Source organism: Eucalyptus grandis, chromosome 11, assembly GCF_016545825.1.
Source record: "Eucalyptus grandis isolate ANBG69807.140 chromosome 11, ASM1654582v1, whole genome shotgun sequence".
Classification (NCBI taxonomy): Eukaryota; Viridiplantae; Streptophyta; class Magnoliopsida; order Myrtales; family Myrtaceae; genus Eucalyptus; species Eucalyptus grandis.
Window position 1 is genome coordinate 20422902 of NC_052622.1, and position 15662 is coordinate 20438563.

The 15662-nt window shown below is 40.7% G+C and overlaps 1 protein-coding gene across 3 annotated transcripts; it reads left to right on the forward strand.

Annotated features, from left to right (window-relative positions):
* The first annotated feature begins 1346 nt into the window (after positions 1-1346).
* LOC104425420 (protein ZINC INDUCED FACILITATOR-LIKE 1) lies at positions 1347-12530 on the forward strand. Of its 3 annotated transcripts, none has more exons than XM_010038121.3 (17): positions 1347-2169; positions 2907-2947; positions 3766-3826; positions 3947-4049; positions 4157-4259; positions 4990-5043; positions 5134-5196; positions 6426-6475; positions 6564-6639; positions 7396-7605; positions 7959-8046; positions 8680-8765; positions 8872-8979; positions 9459-9503; positions 9593-9681; positions 10979-11022; positions 12055-12530. In XM_010038121.3, the coding sequence occupies exons 1-17, from the start codon at positions 1977-1979 to the stop codon at positions 12144-12146; spliced, it is 1506 nt and encodes a 501-aa protein (XP_010036423.2). In that variant the 5' UTR covers positions 1347-1976; the 3' UTR covers positions 12147-12530. The 3 variants fall into 3 exon arrangements, with proteins under 3 accessions (XP_010036423.2, XP_039161486.1, XP_018721321.2); XM_039305552.1 differs by having other exon boundaries at positions 1348-1760; XM_018865776.2 differs by lacking the exon at positions 1347-2169 and adding an exon at positions 2191-2812.
* Positions 12531-15662: the final 3132 nt, after the last annotated feature.

Below are 15662 nucleotides of genomic sequence, written 5' to 3' on the forward strand. Positions count from 1 at the left end.
AAATAACCAATAAAATAAAACTCAACTATTTATATATCCATATATAGTTGATGTGGAGTATGAATCACAGCTCAACACAATATCACTAATATGTGAATTTTCATATAATTTAGGAATTAAATTGGATATTTATTAAAATTTTAGGGATATTAAATAAATTAAAAGTTTAGAGATGATAGTGTGCAATAGATTAAAGTTTATGAATGATGTTGCACATTAGATAAAAATTTATATGCTATTTGCATAATTATCCCTTCAAGCAACTGCCGGCCGACTTGTCCCGCACGGGTGAAGGCGAGCGGTTCTATAAAATTGAGAACGAACTGGGCTCTCAAGAGGAAAGCTCCACGTGGAACACAGCACTCTCGTTGACTTCTTTGCCGATTTCCCAAAATGGGGCCCAGCGCGGCCCGATTTAAGGAAGCCCGGAAAAATGTCGGATGGCCCAATCCGTTCATTTAGGGATCGGGCTTGTGGCCAGGCCCGATATGCTCGGGCCGGGCTAAATTTACGGCGAGAACCCGCCCGGCCCAACCATCCGCGCCCCACCCGTTTGGACACCCTGTCCTCGACCTTCCTGGGAACCACTTTGTTAGTAGACTTTCATTTTCACAAGCTAGGCATGAACTTGGTCGGTGTCTTGCCCCACAACGATCCCGTCAGACCACAAACTTTTCGTTCGGTTCATTTGACAAAGACCTATGGCGATCATATCCATTATGTCTGAATCTCATCTAAACATTACAAGATAAGAAAATGGTTAATACCACGAAAATTTTTAAATTTATACATCAGTAATAAATTTCCCAAAAATTAATAATTGATTGCAAAAAATTTCAAATTGGTATACATATAACAAATTTAACATAAACTAACTTTTTGATTGCCAAAAGCCTCAAATCCATTGTGATAAATTTATCTTTCATTAATTTCCGTTAAATTAAATTAATATTACGAAAAATCACAAAATATCAACTGTCACGTGTCGTCCAGGTTTAGTAATTTGACCGTACTTAAATGATGATAAATTTATTACGATACATCAATTTAAGATAAATTTATTTTAGGTCTTCAGTATAGTCGTAGTGAGCTAGAGTTCCCTTCGTTCATGAGAAAGGAATCTCGAATTTTCCTCATATTTTTTAATATAAATAAAATATATTAAAAAGTATATATAATTAGTCTAATCTAATTTAGACCAACAGTCGGGTCGTTGGGACATTGATTTTGTTTGGAGGGACCGAGAACCGGACCAACCCCACTTAAAATCGGCCCACCCTTACTTTATTAAGAACTTCCTCGTAATGCGATAAGAATGGAATCGGGTACAGTCTGGGAAGCACCATTGCCCAATCCCCCTTTGACCGACATACTCACGTATCAGAAAAGGCATTTATCCGTCTTTGGGAAAAGCGGAAAAAGGAACAACCGAGCAGTGCGAAAAAGGAGACGGAGAGCGAGCAGGAAGGCGATTCTTCTGCGTAGGATGAAAGCTCGAACGAAGATGATGGCGTCATCTTCCTCGTCCCGCGTTCCCTCCGTGGGGGCGGGCGGGCCGGTGGAGGGGCCACGGTAAATCTTCTGCGTGACGGCTCGCTGTCGCGTCCGCGTCCTTTCCCTTTTTCCCCGCCGTTGGACCGGGCCGAATCGCGGAGAGGGAGACGGGGTGGGCCTCGGCAGCGACCCCCGCCGCCGCTTCCGGTAGGCAACGGTCTCGGGGGCCACCGCAGCACCACGGAGGCCGTCCGCATGTTTTCCACGTACGTCGCCATCTCCGCCCTTCTTTCCGCGGACTGGTAGCTCACGAAACGTGGCGGTGACAGACGTATACCTCTCTCTCTCTCTCTCGCTCGCTCGCTCTGTCGGGGGGGACCCGGCGGCCACCCGTGAGTCAACCTTTGGGTTCGTCAACGTTTTTTTTATTGCTTCGTGTATTTGGTCGCGTGCGACGCGTTGCGAGGGAAGAGACGCGAGCAATGGCGGAGAACACGGAGGAGGCGTTGCTGAAGAAGGAGGACGAGGAGGAGGAGGCTCGCGGGGCTCGGCGGCGGCGGCTGCGGCACCGCCGGGAGGAGTGTCCGGGATGCGAGATCGAGCGGCTCAAGGAGACGAACCGCGGCGTGCCTTACAAGCTTTTCTTCTACGTCTGGATCATCGTCCTCTGCGCAGGTCGCGACCGTCGTGCTCTCTCTGCTCCGCTATAAGTGTTCATGATAAAAGCGAAACGGGATGAAACGAAACCAAACCAAACCAAACCAAACCGAGCGTGTGGCTGACGCCACGACGGGAGTTCGATGCTTTAGTTTTATTTGATTTGGTACCTGCCGATTTTGTCGCCTTTCGTGGTCGCTGTATGCGCTAAAAAAACAAGAGAGCTTGCGTACGAGAATGAGCGTAGATTTTGAGATGACTGATCTCAGTCAACAACTCTCACAACTGGTGCAAGTATCACTCAAGCCTGATGCTGATTGTTGTGGATGTCCAGGGCAAAGTCGGGAGGTCCTTGGCCTCCGTCTTTGTCACACTAACTTCCCGAAAATTCAGTGGACGATAGGCTGTGAGGGCGAATGTGTATAAATATCAGGAATGTAATCATCCCAAGGGGATAATGTCTGTGGACCATAACTTGTATAGGGAAATTGCTGAATGAAACAAATGGAGTGGAAATTAGACGAGCGATGGCGAAGGGTGTTAGTTGGAATAGTAGGTCAGCTGGAAGGAGATGTCTTTTCGCGAGTCTGTTGGTGCAGAAATATTAGAGTGGCTACTGAGCTTAATCCAACAGAAGTTATATATTCAATCACAGTTCCAAGTACTGTAAAACAGTCGCCGCCCCTGGGACCTATTTTGGTTGTGGATGTTTTAATTTAATTATCTGCTAACATATTTCCTTTCGATTCTTGCAGCTTTGCCGATATCGTCTCTTTTCCCTTTCTTGTATTTCATGGTACTGTATCTTTCTTTTTTCTTTTCTTTTTTCTCTTAGCTTACTTGCTCATGATTTTAAATTTGATTATATTTGTTTCGCTCTGAAAATCAATGTCTCAGTTTTTTAAAGTAGGTGTTATTTGCAGATTATGAGAAGGCATGCGCATTTACTTCATTAAATCTCTAAGATTCCAGTCGCTTGATTTTAGTCTTGTATCTGTGTATGGAGATGATCAAGCATGTTGCATAATCCACATTTAGATACCTAAATAAAAGGCTCTCAATTCAGGCTTATTGAAGTTTGCTTTTTCTTTGAGCCTGCATATGCTCATTTACTTCTTTTACTCTCTTAGATTTCAGTCACTTGACTTTAGTCTTGTAAATGCGTATGGGGAATTCGAGCTTTAACTAAATCTTGCTTTCTCATTGAGCCTAGCTTGGTTGGATGCCCTTTGGTGGCATGCAAAGCATTTCTGATGTGATAATCATTAGCATTTTATCTGTGGTTGTTAATTAAGGCTGTGGTTGACTGCATGTCACTGTTCTTTGCCCAGCCCCTGAAGATCAGTAAGATGGTAATACTGCTGGTGGAGCGAGTTCCACTTTTTCAGTCTTTTTGGTCCAAAGAGCCTCAGTCTTTGGTTCATTGACACATTCCCAAAATGAGATGAATACCAAGATTATTTCTTCATGCTTTCTTCTATACGACTTTTGGCATCAGACAATTCTATATCTATGAGCACGAGTGTTTGCACTAGATGCTATTTATAGTTGAAAATCTTCACTTTAACTTTTTAGGCTTTACTAATGCAGAGCTTGTTATTTCACCTTCTCCAGATAAGGGACTTCAAAATAGCCAAGAGAGAAGAAGATATTGGCTTCTATGCTGGATATGTAGGTGAGCACTTGGCACTTTCTTCGTGTTGATCTCTTATGCATTTTTTTGTGCAGATTTTTTTATTTAGTTCAAAATTTCTGTTTGGAGAATTCAAACCCAATTTATTTTGTCTCCCTGAAGGTTCTGCTTTTATGTTTGGAAGAGCATTGACTTCTGTACTCTGGGGAATGTTAGCAGATAGATATGGTCGAAAGCCCGTGATACTGTTTGGTACAGTTACAGTGTTAGTACTTATAGACATCGGTTCTAATATATATAATTTCCCAGACACATGCTCAACGAATATTCTCATAGTTTTACGCTCCATCTCTTGGTTTGGTCAATGATCAGGGTGGTTTTCAACACACTTTTTGGCCTCAGTACAAACTTCTGGATGGCAGTCTCCACAAGGTTTCTCCTCGGAAGCTTGTGTGGCATACTTGGCCCAATGAGGGTACAGTCTTCTTAACCCTTCATCTTAAACGTGGCTTTACTCTTGAGTCCAACTGTGTTTTAGGTCATAGATTGTGTTTTCATCATTGTGAATGTTGCTATTGCTGCTGCCTTGTGACGGTAGGGGAAAAAAATGCTGTGAGGGCCACAGACCTCATTATGCTTGAGATACACCTCTTTTGGTAAACTGTGTTCAGTTCGTGTGGCCATCTGATATATAAACTCTCAGAATTCAACAATCCCTTTTATTTGTCACTGTGATAACAATAAGCATTTGAAGTAGCCTCAGATCTCATAATGGGACAAAAGGAGATTGTTTAAAATATGAAATATCAGTTCCTAGACCATTTGCATATATGTACAACTGCTGGCTACCATTTTGTCCTCATGAAACTAACTGTTCAATTGTGGCGTCATGTCGATGTATGGGTGATCTGTGTACTAAACAGCTGTTGGAAGCTGTCATTGAGCAAACAGACTCTCATGCCTTGTCTCAGCGCATGTTTCATTATCAGGTCTCTGTTGGTTTTTCTCGGTGTGATGTCATATGTGGGATAGTCTTTCTGAAACTACACTATTCACTTAGCTTACTTAGTTTCCACATTAAATCTCTACTGTCTTCCTGAAAGCATGATGACTTAGAGGTGTTTGGAGATGTGTCTTTGGATTTATCTGATGAATTATGGCGGAAGAAACTGCTAAAGACATTCATTTATTTTTTACATTGCCAGGCATATGCTTCAGAAGTTTGTCGCAAAGAGTATCAAGCTTTGGCGATGTCAATTGTATGGAAGTTCCACACTCTGATTTTCTATGTGATAATACCTTCTTCAAGTGCAAGTATGATGCAATCTAAATGAAGCATAACTTTGCAGATTAGCACATCATGGGGTATTGGATTGGTCATTGGTCCAGCTATTGGGGGTTATCTTGCCCAGGTACTGTTTCTTCTTAACCCGAATGGATTGTGAATGCATGGTCGAAGCACATAAGTAGCAAAGGATTTCTCGATTCAAAATTCGCATGTAATATCGCTCAGAAGTTTTGCAATGAGAAAATAATTATTATTTTTTTTAACATCTGGGAAACTTGCACTTTCTGAACCCATTTGGGCTGATGATTTGATAGAATAAGGGATATCATCTGCTCTAAATGATGTTTTTAAATCCAGACCCAACTGGTTGGTTCAACCAGTTGAACAAGGACCTGAACAATGGTCCAGTCCAGTTTTAAATTGAGAACCAGAGTGGTCAAGAGCCGGTCAAACCTTTAGCTTTAAAAATTGAGAAGGCGGCAACAAGAGAGATTGAACCCTTGACATCATGGATGCAGCAATAACTCCCAGCTCATCTAATTGCATCTATAATTATGTAAATAAGATAATTTAGTTCTATTTGGGGAAAACTTATCTACTCAGTGGTTGGACCAGTTGAATCAGTTGACCTGCAAACCGGGAGGCCAGATTCGTTCTTTGACTGGTCTGGGTTTAAAGACACTGATTTTAAATCTAACTCATGGTCAACCTGGTTGTAGTGAATTTGCTTGAAAGTAAATGAGTTACTGAAATTGCAATGTGATGTGGTTCCTCTGGGCTAAATGCAGCTTTTGAAATCTTTTCAATTGTCCTAGACGATTCATCTACTAACTAGACACTAGTTCAAGAGCTGTATATTTAGAAAAATTGGCTTGGAAGTTGTGATGCTATCTGACGTTATGTGAAGGATAGGAGTCCAGAGCAACTAAGATTCCAAGTCTCATCGCTATATCAAAAAGTGAAATTACTTGGTAGGAACAATCAAACACTGAATCTGATTTACAACAAATTATCTCATTGTGTCAGAGAACTATAGAAATATCTTGTAAGTTATTCCCTGGACATCACGGTTCTTCTGGTTCTACATACTTGTTGGCTTAACATTGACCTCTGGTATAAGTCAATTCACTTGAGAAGCCTCTGTCATGTCACCAGTTGGTTGGACTTGATATAATGCCTCAGTCATCTACATTCAGGTGGCCTAGGTAGCTAGGTTATTCCTTGATTCAATGCTTACTCTAGAAAGTGTGGTCTCTTTCTCATTGCTTATTTTTATAGATTCTTTGACGCATCCAATTTTGTTTTTATACTATTTTGCATCCATCTTTATGATATGCATGAATTATTTTGCAGCCTGCAGAAAAATTTCCTAACGTCTTTTCCGAAAAATCCATTTTCGGGAGGTAAGTGATGGTTTGCAATTTCCACTTTCCATAATAATTTTTCCTTTACCACTTGAAGTTGCTGACTTCCTAAATGAATGAAATGTAGGTTTCCATACTTTTTACCCTGTCTCTTGATATCAGTCTTTTCTTTGGGGGTGATGGTTGTTGCCTGTTGGCTCCCGGTATGTTACTACATTAAACTTAAAGCTTTTCATTTGGCCTTTCATGCCCGTTACTTGACATATCATATGAGTGTTGAAGAGAATAGTGTATAAATTTTGTTAATTATTTTATTGTTGCATAGTAATTTTCAGTATCTGGAAAGTAGCGTGCCAAAAGATGCTAAATATACATGAAAGCATTAGTGTACAAGAAACTTGGAAAGTATGGGGCTACTTTTCTTCTCACATTGCAGAACTAAAGAGTAGACTCAGTGTTGTGATTTCAATTTCTTCTGGGTGTTTGAAACATTTCTGAAACTTCAAAATTTTTTGAGGGAGCAATAGTGCATTCACAGGTCTCTGCTCTGTTTGTACTAAATAGTTTAGTTAATATCCTTCAATCTATCATGCACAAATGGCAACATTATTATAGTGCACCATTCTAGTTACATTAGCTCTTGTGCTGATCTCATTTTTCTTTGACATTTTTTTTATCGGTTCTTCTAGTTGATGATATATCATGATGTTGGCAAAGTTGTCCTTAAACTCCCATTTGAATGAAAAAAATTCGCATCTGAATACGCATCAGACTGTACCTGTCATCTCTTTTTGAATGCGCAATTTGTCCTAAAATATGCTTTCTAAAAGGAACTTTTATCTGGTAGGGATGTGGCCTTAATTGTTCTATCTCTTATTATCAACTGCTTGTTATGTCAAAGAATTCTTAAAATAGTTGAGGGATCAAATAAGTGACTCAGAACTCCAATATTTTCCCAGGAATCCCTTCATAGGCATGGTGAAAGCAGTGAAGAATGTGATATACCATACGAGGCACTAGAGGCAGAGGAAAATAAAACTTTGAAGGACGAATCACAACGAAATGAGAAAAGTTGTCAGACGTCTTGGAGCCTTCTCAGAAATTGGCCATTAATGTCATCCATAATTGTCTATTGTGTCTTCCAGCTTCATGACATGGCATATACAGAGGTACTCATTTGAAATTGCTATTCATTTCTTATGCTGTTTGCAATTATTTCTTTGTATACCAATAGGTCCTGATGCTGGTGGCATGGGGCTAATTGCCACAATGTGCCGTTGGTGATGCTTGTTATTATATCAACTAACTTTTTATCTCTGGGCATAAATTTCTGAGCTGGAAAGCTTGCCGCTGGCACCTATCTAGAAAAATCAACTACTTGTCTGGTCAACTATTGCTGGTGCAAAGAGCCGTTGTGCTTTTGACAATCTGTCATCTCGAACATTGCTCTTCAATAATACTCGTACTTGGTCATTTGTAGTGTTTGCTTATTTATCGATTCTTTGTTAACGACCTACTTCAGATTTTTTCACTATGGGCTATCAGTCCTTGGAAGTTTGGTGGGTTGAGCTATTCAACAGCAGATGTCGGTGAAGTTCTTGCTCTTTCAGGTAAAAAGGAAGAGATTTATATGAAAATAGTAATTTGATCATGTGAAATATTTGTCTCCGGTTAACAACTTTACTTTGGTACTGAGGAACATCCTTTTTAACCTTCAGTCAGAAGATCCTTTTAATAAATCTAGTTGGAAATTTGATTGTCAATTTGAGTCATGGGCTCGAGATAGGCCAACACAAGTATTTTCTTTGTTTAAGCTGTCTGAGTTGTACACCCCTTGATTAGATAAGTGAGGACCTGACCCGCTCAATCCTGTATTTTGGGTACATACTGCTCTGTAGGCTGATAGTCTTTTGTTTGATCTGGACATGGCTGAGTGTCTTATACCGCATTACAATCTTAGGGTAACTAGTAGGGTGGTTGTATAAAAGTTGGATCATTTTGTGAAGGTTGGCTTTGTATACTCGTCGGTACCCCCAAGTGGTGTGTCTTTCTAATTTTATTTTCATAAGAAGTCGAGACCTTATATATGGCAATGAGATTAGTGGTTGCTTTAGGATGAAACTTGTTCCTGCCTGTTCCTTCCCAATCTATTCAATATTTGCAAACATAGGTGTGCAATTTATTTATTCCGACTAGATTCTGGATTTGATCTAATTTTTGTCCATTTTTTGGGTAAATATCAGGTTTTGGGCTCTTATTATTCCAGCTATTTCTGTACCCACGTGTGGAAAGGATTTGTGGACCAATTGTAGTTTCTCGAGTTGGTGCTGTATGGCTTCTTCCCACTTTCCAATTTTTTTTCACAAAAAACAGTGTACTACGTTTGTCTCCTGTTTCTTGCTCTGATGTTGATATTTTTTTTCTCCATATAAAAGGCGTTGAGCATAATTCTGCTGTCAAGTTACCCCTTTATAGCTAAACTGACTGGAATTATTCTCACAATACTGGTGGATTCAGCATCTATTCTGAAGAATGTGCTTGCTGTAAGTTCAAAACTCTCCTGAACCTTCTTGCTGCAACAGTTGTGGGTGTACATGAGCCAGCGCATGCATGTTTGTTTGCGTTGGTATTCGAGTGAGTGTTTGTGTGGGTTTTTGTTTTTGTTTTTTTTTTTTTTGTGGGGAGGGGGGGGAGGGGGGAGGGAGTACAATGATAATGAAGGAATAAGAAAGAAGATGATTAGCTTTTCAGGAAGTAATCAGTACTCTAGATTCAGGGCAATTGACAATGTCTGCAGCGTTGCTGGATAAGATGCTATTATAGTTTCTCCTTCCTAGAAGTTTGGCTTATAATGAAAAGTAAAAGTGGTTTGCTCATTTATCATTACTTAGAAATTGGATAAGTATGAGTTACAGTTGTTTGTTCTTGCTTTGAATTTGAAATTTTGTTCCATGTATGTGAAAAAGAGTTTATCCCCTTTCTTGCTATGCCACACTCAATTTGACGTTCTTTGTGCAATTAGGTATCCATAACCACAGGCTTATTCCTACTTCAAAACAGAGCTGTGGTAATATTCCTCTCTTTGACTGCTTATTTTTTGGCAAGCCCAATGTCAATATGTCTGATCTTGAAATAATCCTGATTTAAAATGATTAGACCCAGGAGCAGAGAGGAGCTGCAAACGGTTTATCTCTGTCTGCGATGTCTCTTTTCAAAGCAATGGGTCCAGCAGCAGGAGGTTCAATGTAAGAAGTTTAATCAATATAAGCTCCTTGAACCCTTGTTTTATGATGCTTGGCAATCCAATTACTCCTAAACCTATATAAAAATTCTATTTGTGGGAGGAATGTCAACAGGCTGACAGTGGCAAGTAGATTTTCCTGAATAGAATGGACTTGTAGTCTTTTTGTTTGAAGTATCTATACTTCCTGTTAGTCATGCATAAGATTTCTGATAATGTACGGAAGGATTGGAGAGAAAACCGTGTGTGCATTGGAGATCGCACACATGTATTTATACTGTATTTAGGTGTTACAAAGTAGGAAACTCAAGATCACAGAAATTCTACTATCAAATACACACATCTACCATGACAATACTAACAAGATTTATTCGTGCACAAGATGAGACTGAATCAAGTTATGGACATATGCAGATACTGCCATTTGAGGATAACTTTCAGAGAGATCGTGCTTAGCACATGGTTTCATAACTCTTAGGAATTTCCCAATCTAAATCAAGCAGGTTCTGCAAGAAGATTATAAAAACTTCCTTTGATTGATATCTGAGTCAACTTTGTTATTAATTACGGTTGCATGGAAAGTGACAGTTATTAAAAAAAAGAAAAAAAGAGTTGAATAGTGTACAGGCGAAGGCCTCTTATGGTCATGCCTTATTAGAAGCACAGCTGCCCTCTCCTAATGATCTCAGAGCTAGATGCTTCCATAATTGGAAAGGAAAGTGGTAATGCAGGTTACGTTTTCTTGTGATTGGACAATTATCTTAGTTATAGGGAAAGAGACAGACATTTCAAGGTGGTTTATATGTGCAAAGTTAGAAATTTTCTAGATGCTTTGTATGGAATATCATCAAATCAGAATGTGCAGGATATGTGCTAGGTCCAATTGATTGTCTAGCTAATTCAGGCATGAGTGTAGATGAGTATTTCGTATTCTTCAGGATGGAATCTGTATTAAGACAAGTGTAACTGAGATTTCATCTTCTGAAGTTTCTGCTTGGATTCAGGCTGTCATTTGTTAAAACGTCGCTGCTTGGTTTTTCTGTAAAATGTTATATAAGAGCTCTGCTGCTAAGTTCTTGCAACAGACATTTAGCCATTTAAGTAATGAATAACAACTTCGAAATATGAGAATGACTTTGCTGAAATTGTTTTTTCCATCATTCATAATAGGCTAAATAGATACATTCCATGGCTTTGTGAATTTTTGCCTCATTGAGATCACTATAAAACTGAAGCAGCTGAAGATAGGGCTTATATGATGAATTTTATTTCCTGACTTCTAATGCTTTGTGTAACTGCAGCTTTTCTTGGGCACAAAAGCGTCAAAATGCTTCTTTTCTGCCTGGTAAAGACCACTGTCTATACCTTACAAATATCTGGAAGTTTTTGTCTAACCGTAGCTAAAGAAGTGATCCTCTGCATTGTCTATTTGCAAAATGTCCTTATCCCAATTGGCTGTCATAATCATCTAAAGACAATTCGGCTAATATGGTCATGTTAAACTACTAAAAGATTTGTACTGAATCAGGAGATGCATGTTTCTCTTTCTGAACATTGTAATCTTCTGACTTCTAATTGAACTTTAACATCTTTCTTAGCTTGTCTTTTAACTACTTCAATATCTTCAGTGTTAATCTTAAGACTCTTCTTGCTGTTGGATTTTGATATAGTTAGAATGCTACCATGACCTAAACCATTTTTTTGGATCTGAAATGTTTTTCTTGGCTGAAGCAACCCCCTTAGTTCTCCAATCTCTTGACCTGCAATGATTGAACTACGACATATTTTAGGGCATGTGTGAAGCTGTTTCTCAGCCATGTCAAGAAGTTTGAGTGAGACATGGAGCTAAGGGTCCACTTTGGAGCTTATAGATCAAAATGTTGTCCTTTCTTAGTCCTCAGTATACTCTGCCTAAAGCATCAAAAGAAATCTTTGGTACATTGATCGGGACTACATAAAAGTCCACAATTCAAGTCAGCAGCAGCCATCCTTTATTGAATGGTGGAACTGTGGAAGACGCCATAGTCCTGTAGTAGTTTTATACACCCAATAAATTGCAGTTTACTGGTTCTGAAGAAATTAGATGAGGGAACCTTTTCCGTGGTGCCTCACTATCCTAGAGCACTAAAAACATTTCACAGCTCTGGTTTCTGCACAATCTGGTAGTTTTTGCAGACAGAAACATGCACGCGTCTATTCTCACATCAAATCCTTGTCGCAGCCTTTGCATATCAGTTTAACCTTGCATGTCCATCCCTTTCTTAGCGTTATTTTATTCTCTTCTCTATATTCTTCTGTTGATTGAAGTTGAATTTATGCTCTCGAATTTCACCTCATGGAAAGAAAGCTGAAACCTATGGCTCTGTTGGTATTGCAGGTAATCACATGGTTTTCTTCATCCTGAACGTCATCGAGGCCTTGGGATTGCTGATGACCTTCAAACCTTTTCTGACTCAGCCAAAGGACTAGCACTCTTTGGTGATGCTGGGTTCCATGGCAGGCGTCATGCACAGCAAAAGATAGAAGTTATATAGTAATAGATCAATATCCTGAAAAGTTTGACTTTGCCTCTGTAACGCAGCGTCACATTGTGAGCCTTTTTTGCTCCGTGATGCATAAATACCGTCCCATACGTAGGAGTGCAGCGTATTCACTGTTTGCAACATTGATTCATTCGTGCGAAAGCAAGCAGACCTGTAGTTCATGTATCTGAGGATCTTTGTTAGTCTTAACGATTTTAAAGTACGTTCTTGCGGGCAGCTGTAGCTTTTCAGTTTTGCCTCCTTGGACTATAGGTGAGGCAATGCCTCCATGGTATAAATGCAAAAAGCTGAAACTACTAAGAGTTTTAAGTAGCCGTGAGGCCTGCAATCTTTTTCTTCCTCTAGTGTTTGTACTGCATGGTGAACATTGCGGCCTCCAACGAACTGCATTCTTCGTTGTTGATATCGGTAGCATACGTTAGGGGAGACAGAAGTCAGAAAAGATCGTGAATCTATGGTGTAACTTTGGTGTCGTGATTTTTTCTCTTGGGAGGGATGGATCATTTGGCTCTATGTGGCTCTATGTTTCCAACTGTTGGAAGATATGCTCTACTCCGATTCTAGGAGATATGCTCGGAATCTCAATTGATCTTAATTGTACATAATTTAGTTAGGATCTTAGATTGAGATTAGATACGATTTCATAAATATTTGTTTGCCTTTTATTACTTCATCTCTATACTATAATTACAAGAGAATTGTACATCAGAAGATACGAAATATACAAGAAATTCCAGAACTCCATTGTCATTCTTCACTTCCTTTCATGGTATCAGAGCTTCGGCTTCTGTCCATTCTTTGCTTCCGCTTCTGATTGCCACCAAAGGAGATCTGAATCACATAACAGATCTGCCATCTTGGTATAGGAATCACCCTCGAAGAAGAATACAAGAGCTACTGGTTTCTTATCCCAATGGCTGATGAACAAACCATCGCAGAAGCCTCACCACCAGCGCAGATTCAAAATTTACATGCAACAACACAACAACAAACAATCCGGACTCACCCTGTTCAATGGGGACCTACTCAGGCTCAGTTTGGTCTGGGGCAACCCTTTGCGGGCCATCCATTCCAGTGGGTACCTTACCCATTTTATGTCGGGACAAACCCGAATACATCATCGCCCGTTTACATAGGACACCAGGGAACCTACGTCCAATCCAAGGCAAGCTCACCAGCCATAAACGGGGCAAGCTCGACCCCAGGATTGGAGCAGGTAAGCGGATATGGAGAACCTGGTATAGGAACGAATCCCTATCCGGGGCTTTCAAATGCGGGGTATCAATTCGAGACAAACGAATCGGGCCAAGGGACAAATTCTTACCCGAACCTTGCGCCCGGGATTCATGCCATTCCCCGTCTCTGCCACCGGGGCAACCGGAGCTTGGTGATCCCCTGCACGTCTCAACGTCCGATTGCCCCGAGCTGAAGCTAATCAACCTTCAGCTAACCAGCCCAGAGAATTACGCTAGGTGGTCCCGAGACTTCTGGCGCGCCCTTGTGACGAAGGACAAGGATGGATTCCTCGACGGGGCGGTTCCGATGCCTGCCGATGAGCGACTAGCCCGATTCTGGAGGAAGTGCAATCAACTCGTGAGGACATGGCTCGGCAACTGCATCTCCCCAGAGGTCGCGGCTAGTCTCCCACCAACAGAGGACTTGAAAACCATGTGGGAAAACATCAAACAGATGTATGGCAAGTTAGATCGGGCACGAATTTTTTCACTTTTGCAGGAGCTCAGTGAATTAAAACAGGGAAACATGACCATCACGGTCTGTTACAACAAACTGTTGTCCCTGTGGAACGATCTCGAAGCAGTAGAGGAGAAACTCGTGGGTCCAGAGGAGACACTCGCACAATACCGATCGATCAAAGAAAGGGAAAAGGCGACCCAATTCCTTTTAATCTTGAATGATTCTTACCTGACATTCCGCTCGCAGATCTTGGCCATGGAACCAGTGCCCCCTCTTAGCCGGATCTACCAATTAGCCGTCCAAGAAGAAAGCCAGAGGCTTGCTTCTTCAGAATCGGCAAAGGGAAGAGAGGTCTTTGCCCTGGCTAGTCGCGACGAGCGAAGAAATTGGGGATCGAAAACCCTAAATCCACGCTCGAAAAAGGGGCGCACGGAGGAGGAGAGCTAGGGTTTCGATCGCCCGGATCTGAGGATCCCTATCCTCTTAAAAAGGGAGCGCTGGACGGCTCAAATTCGACCCGCAAATCGGACGGTCCAAAGGGACCCATCTATTCGACCGGATCCAACGGTGGAGATGGAGCGAGTGGTAAGACATCCGACGGTGGTGCTTTTTCGTCTGGATCTGACGGCGGAGGAATTTTTTTGGCAACTACAAGGAATTTTAATCAAAAAAGGGGTAAATTATATTGTGATTTTTGCAGAAGGCCACATCATACAGTGGAAAATTGCTGGAAATTACACGGTAAACCCGGAGATAAAGGAAAAAGGATTTATGCGGCCTACCAGGTTGGTGGTTCTAATATTGATCGGCCCATTACAAATGATCAATATCAACAACTAATGCAGGCAATACAGAAATTGGACATCTCAAGCAAGGGAGGAAATTTTTCAAGTATTTCTCGCTGCCTGATTAATAATATTTCCAGGAAATCCCGGATAATTGATTCTGGGGCAAGTGATCACATTACCTGTGAAAAAGCACTATTTTCAGATATACATGAGAACCTAGAATTTCCTACAACTGTTCAATTACCAAATGGGAACGTTACTCATGTCAAAATCACTGGATCAGTCAAACTCAGCCCAGAGATCATACTCAAAAATGTCATTTACCTTCCAGAATTTCAATTCAATCTTATTTCTGTGTCCAAAGTCTGCAGAGAAAATTCCTCTCGTGTATTGTTTGATTCTGACACCTGCTCCTTTTAGGCCCTTTCGACTGGCAGAGTGATGGGCTTGGGTAGTCTTTCTGAAGGATTGTTTCTGTGGAAAAATTCTCCAAGTAATTTTGATTTACCTTTATTTCCTTCAAATAAAATATCATTGTGTAACACGATTGCCAATGATAAAGACTACCTTTCACATTCACGATTGGGTCATAGTGTTTCATTTCCTTATTCTAAGTGTCAAATATGTCCCATTGCAAAGCAATCACGCATTCCTTTTGCCCTTAGTAAAAATCATGCAACACACATTTTTTCTTTAATCCACATGGATGTTTGGGGTCCTTATCATACCCAACATCATGATGAATCGTGCTATTTCTTGACAATTGTGGACGATTATTCTCGCGCCACTTGGGTGTTTCGATGCGATCAAAGGGACAAGTTTTCTCACATTTGAAGACATTTATTGCTCTATCCAAGAACCAGTTTGGAAGATCTATCCAACGGGTTAGGACAAAGACAATGGGAAGGAGTTCTTCAACAATGACTCGCAATTCTCTTCTGTCATCTCATGGGATTCTC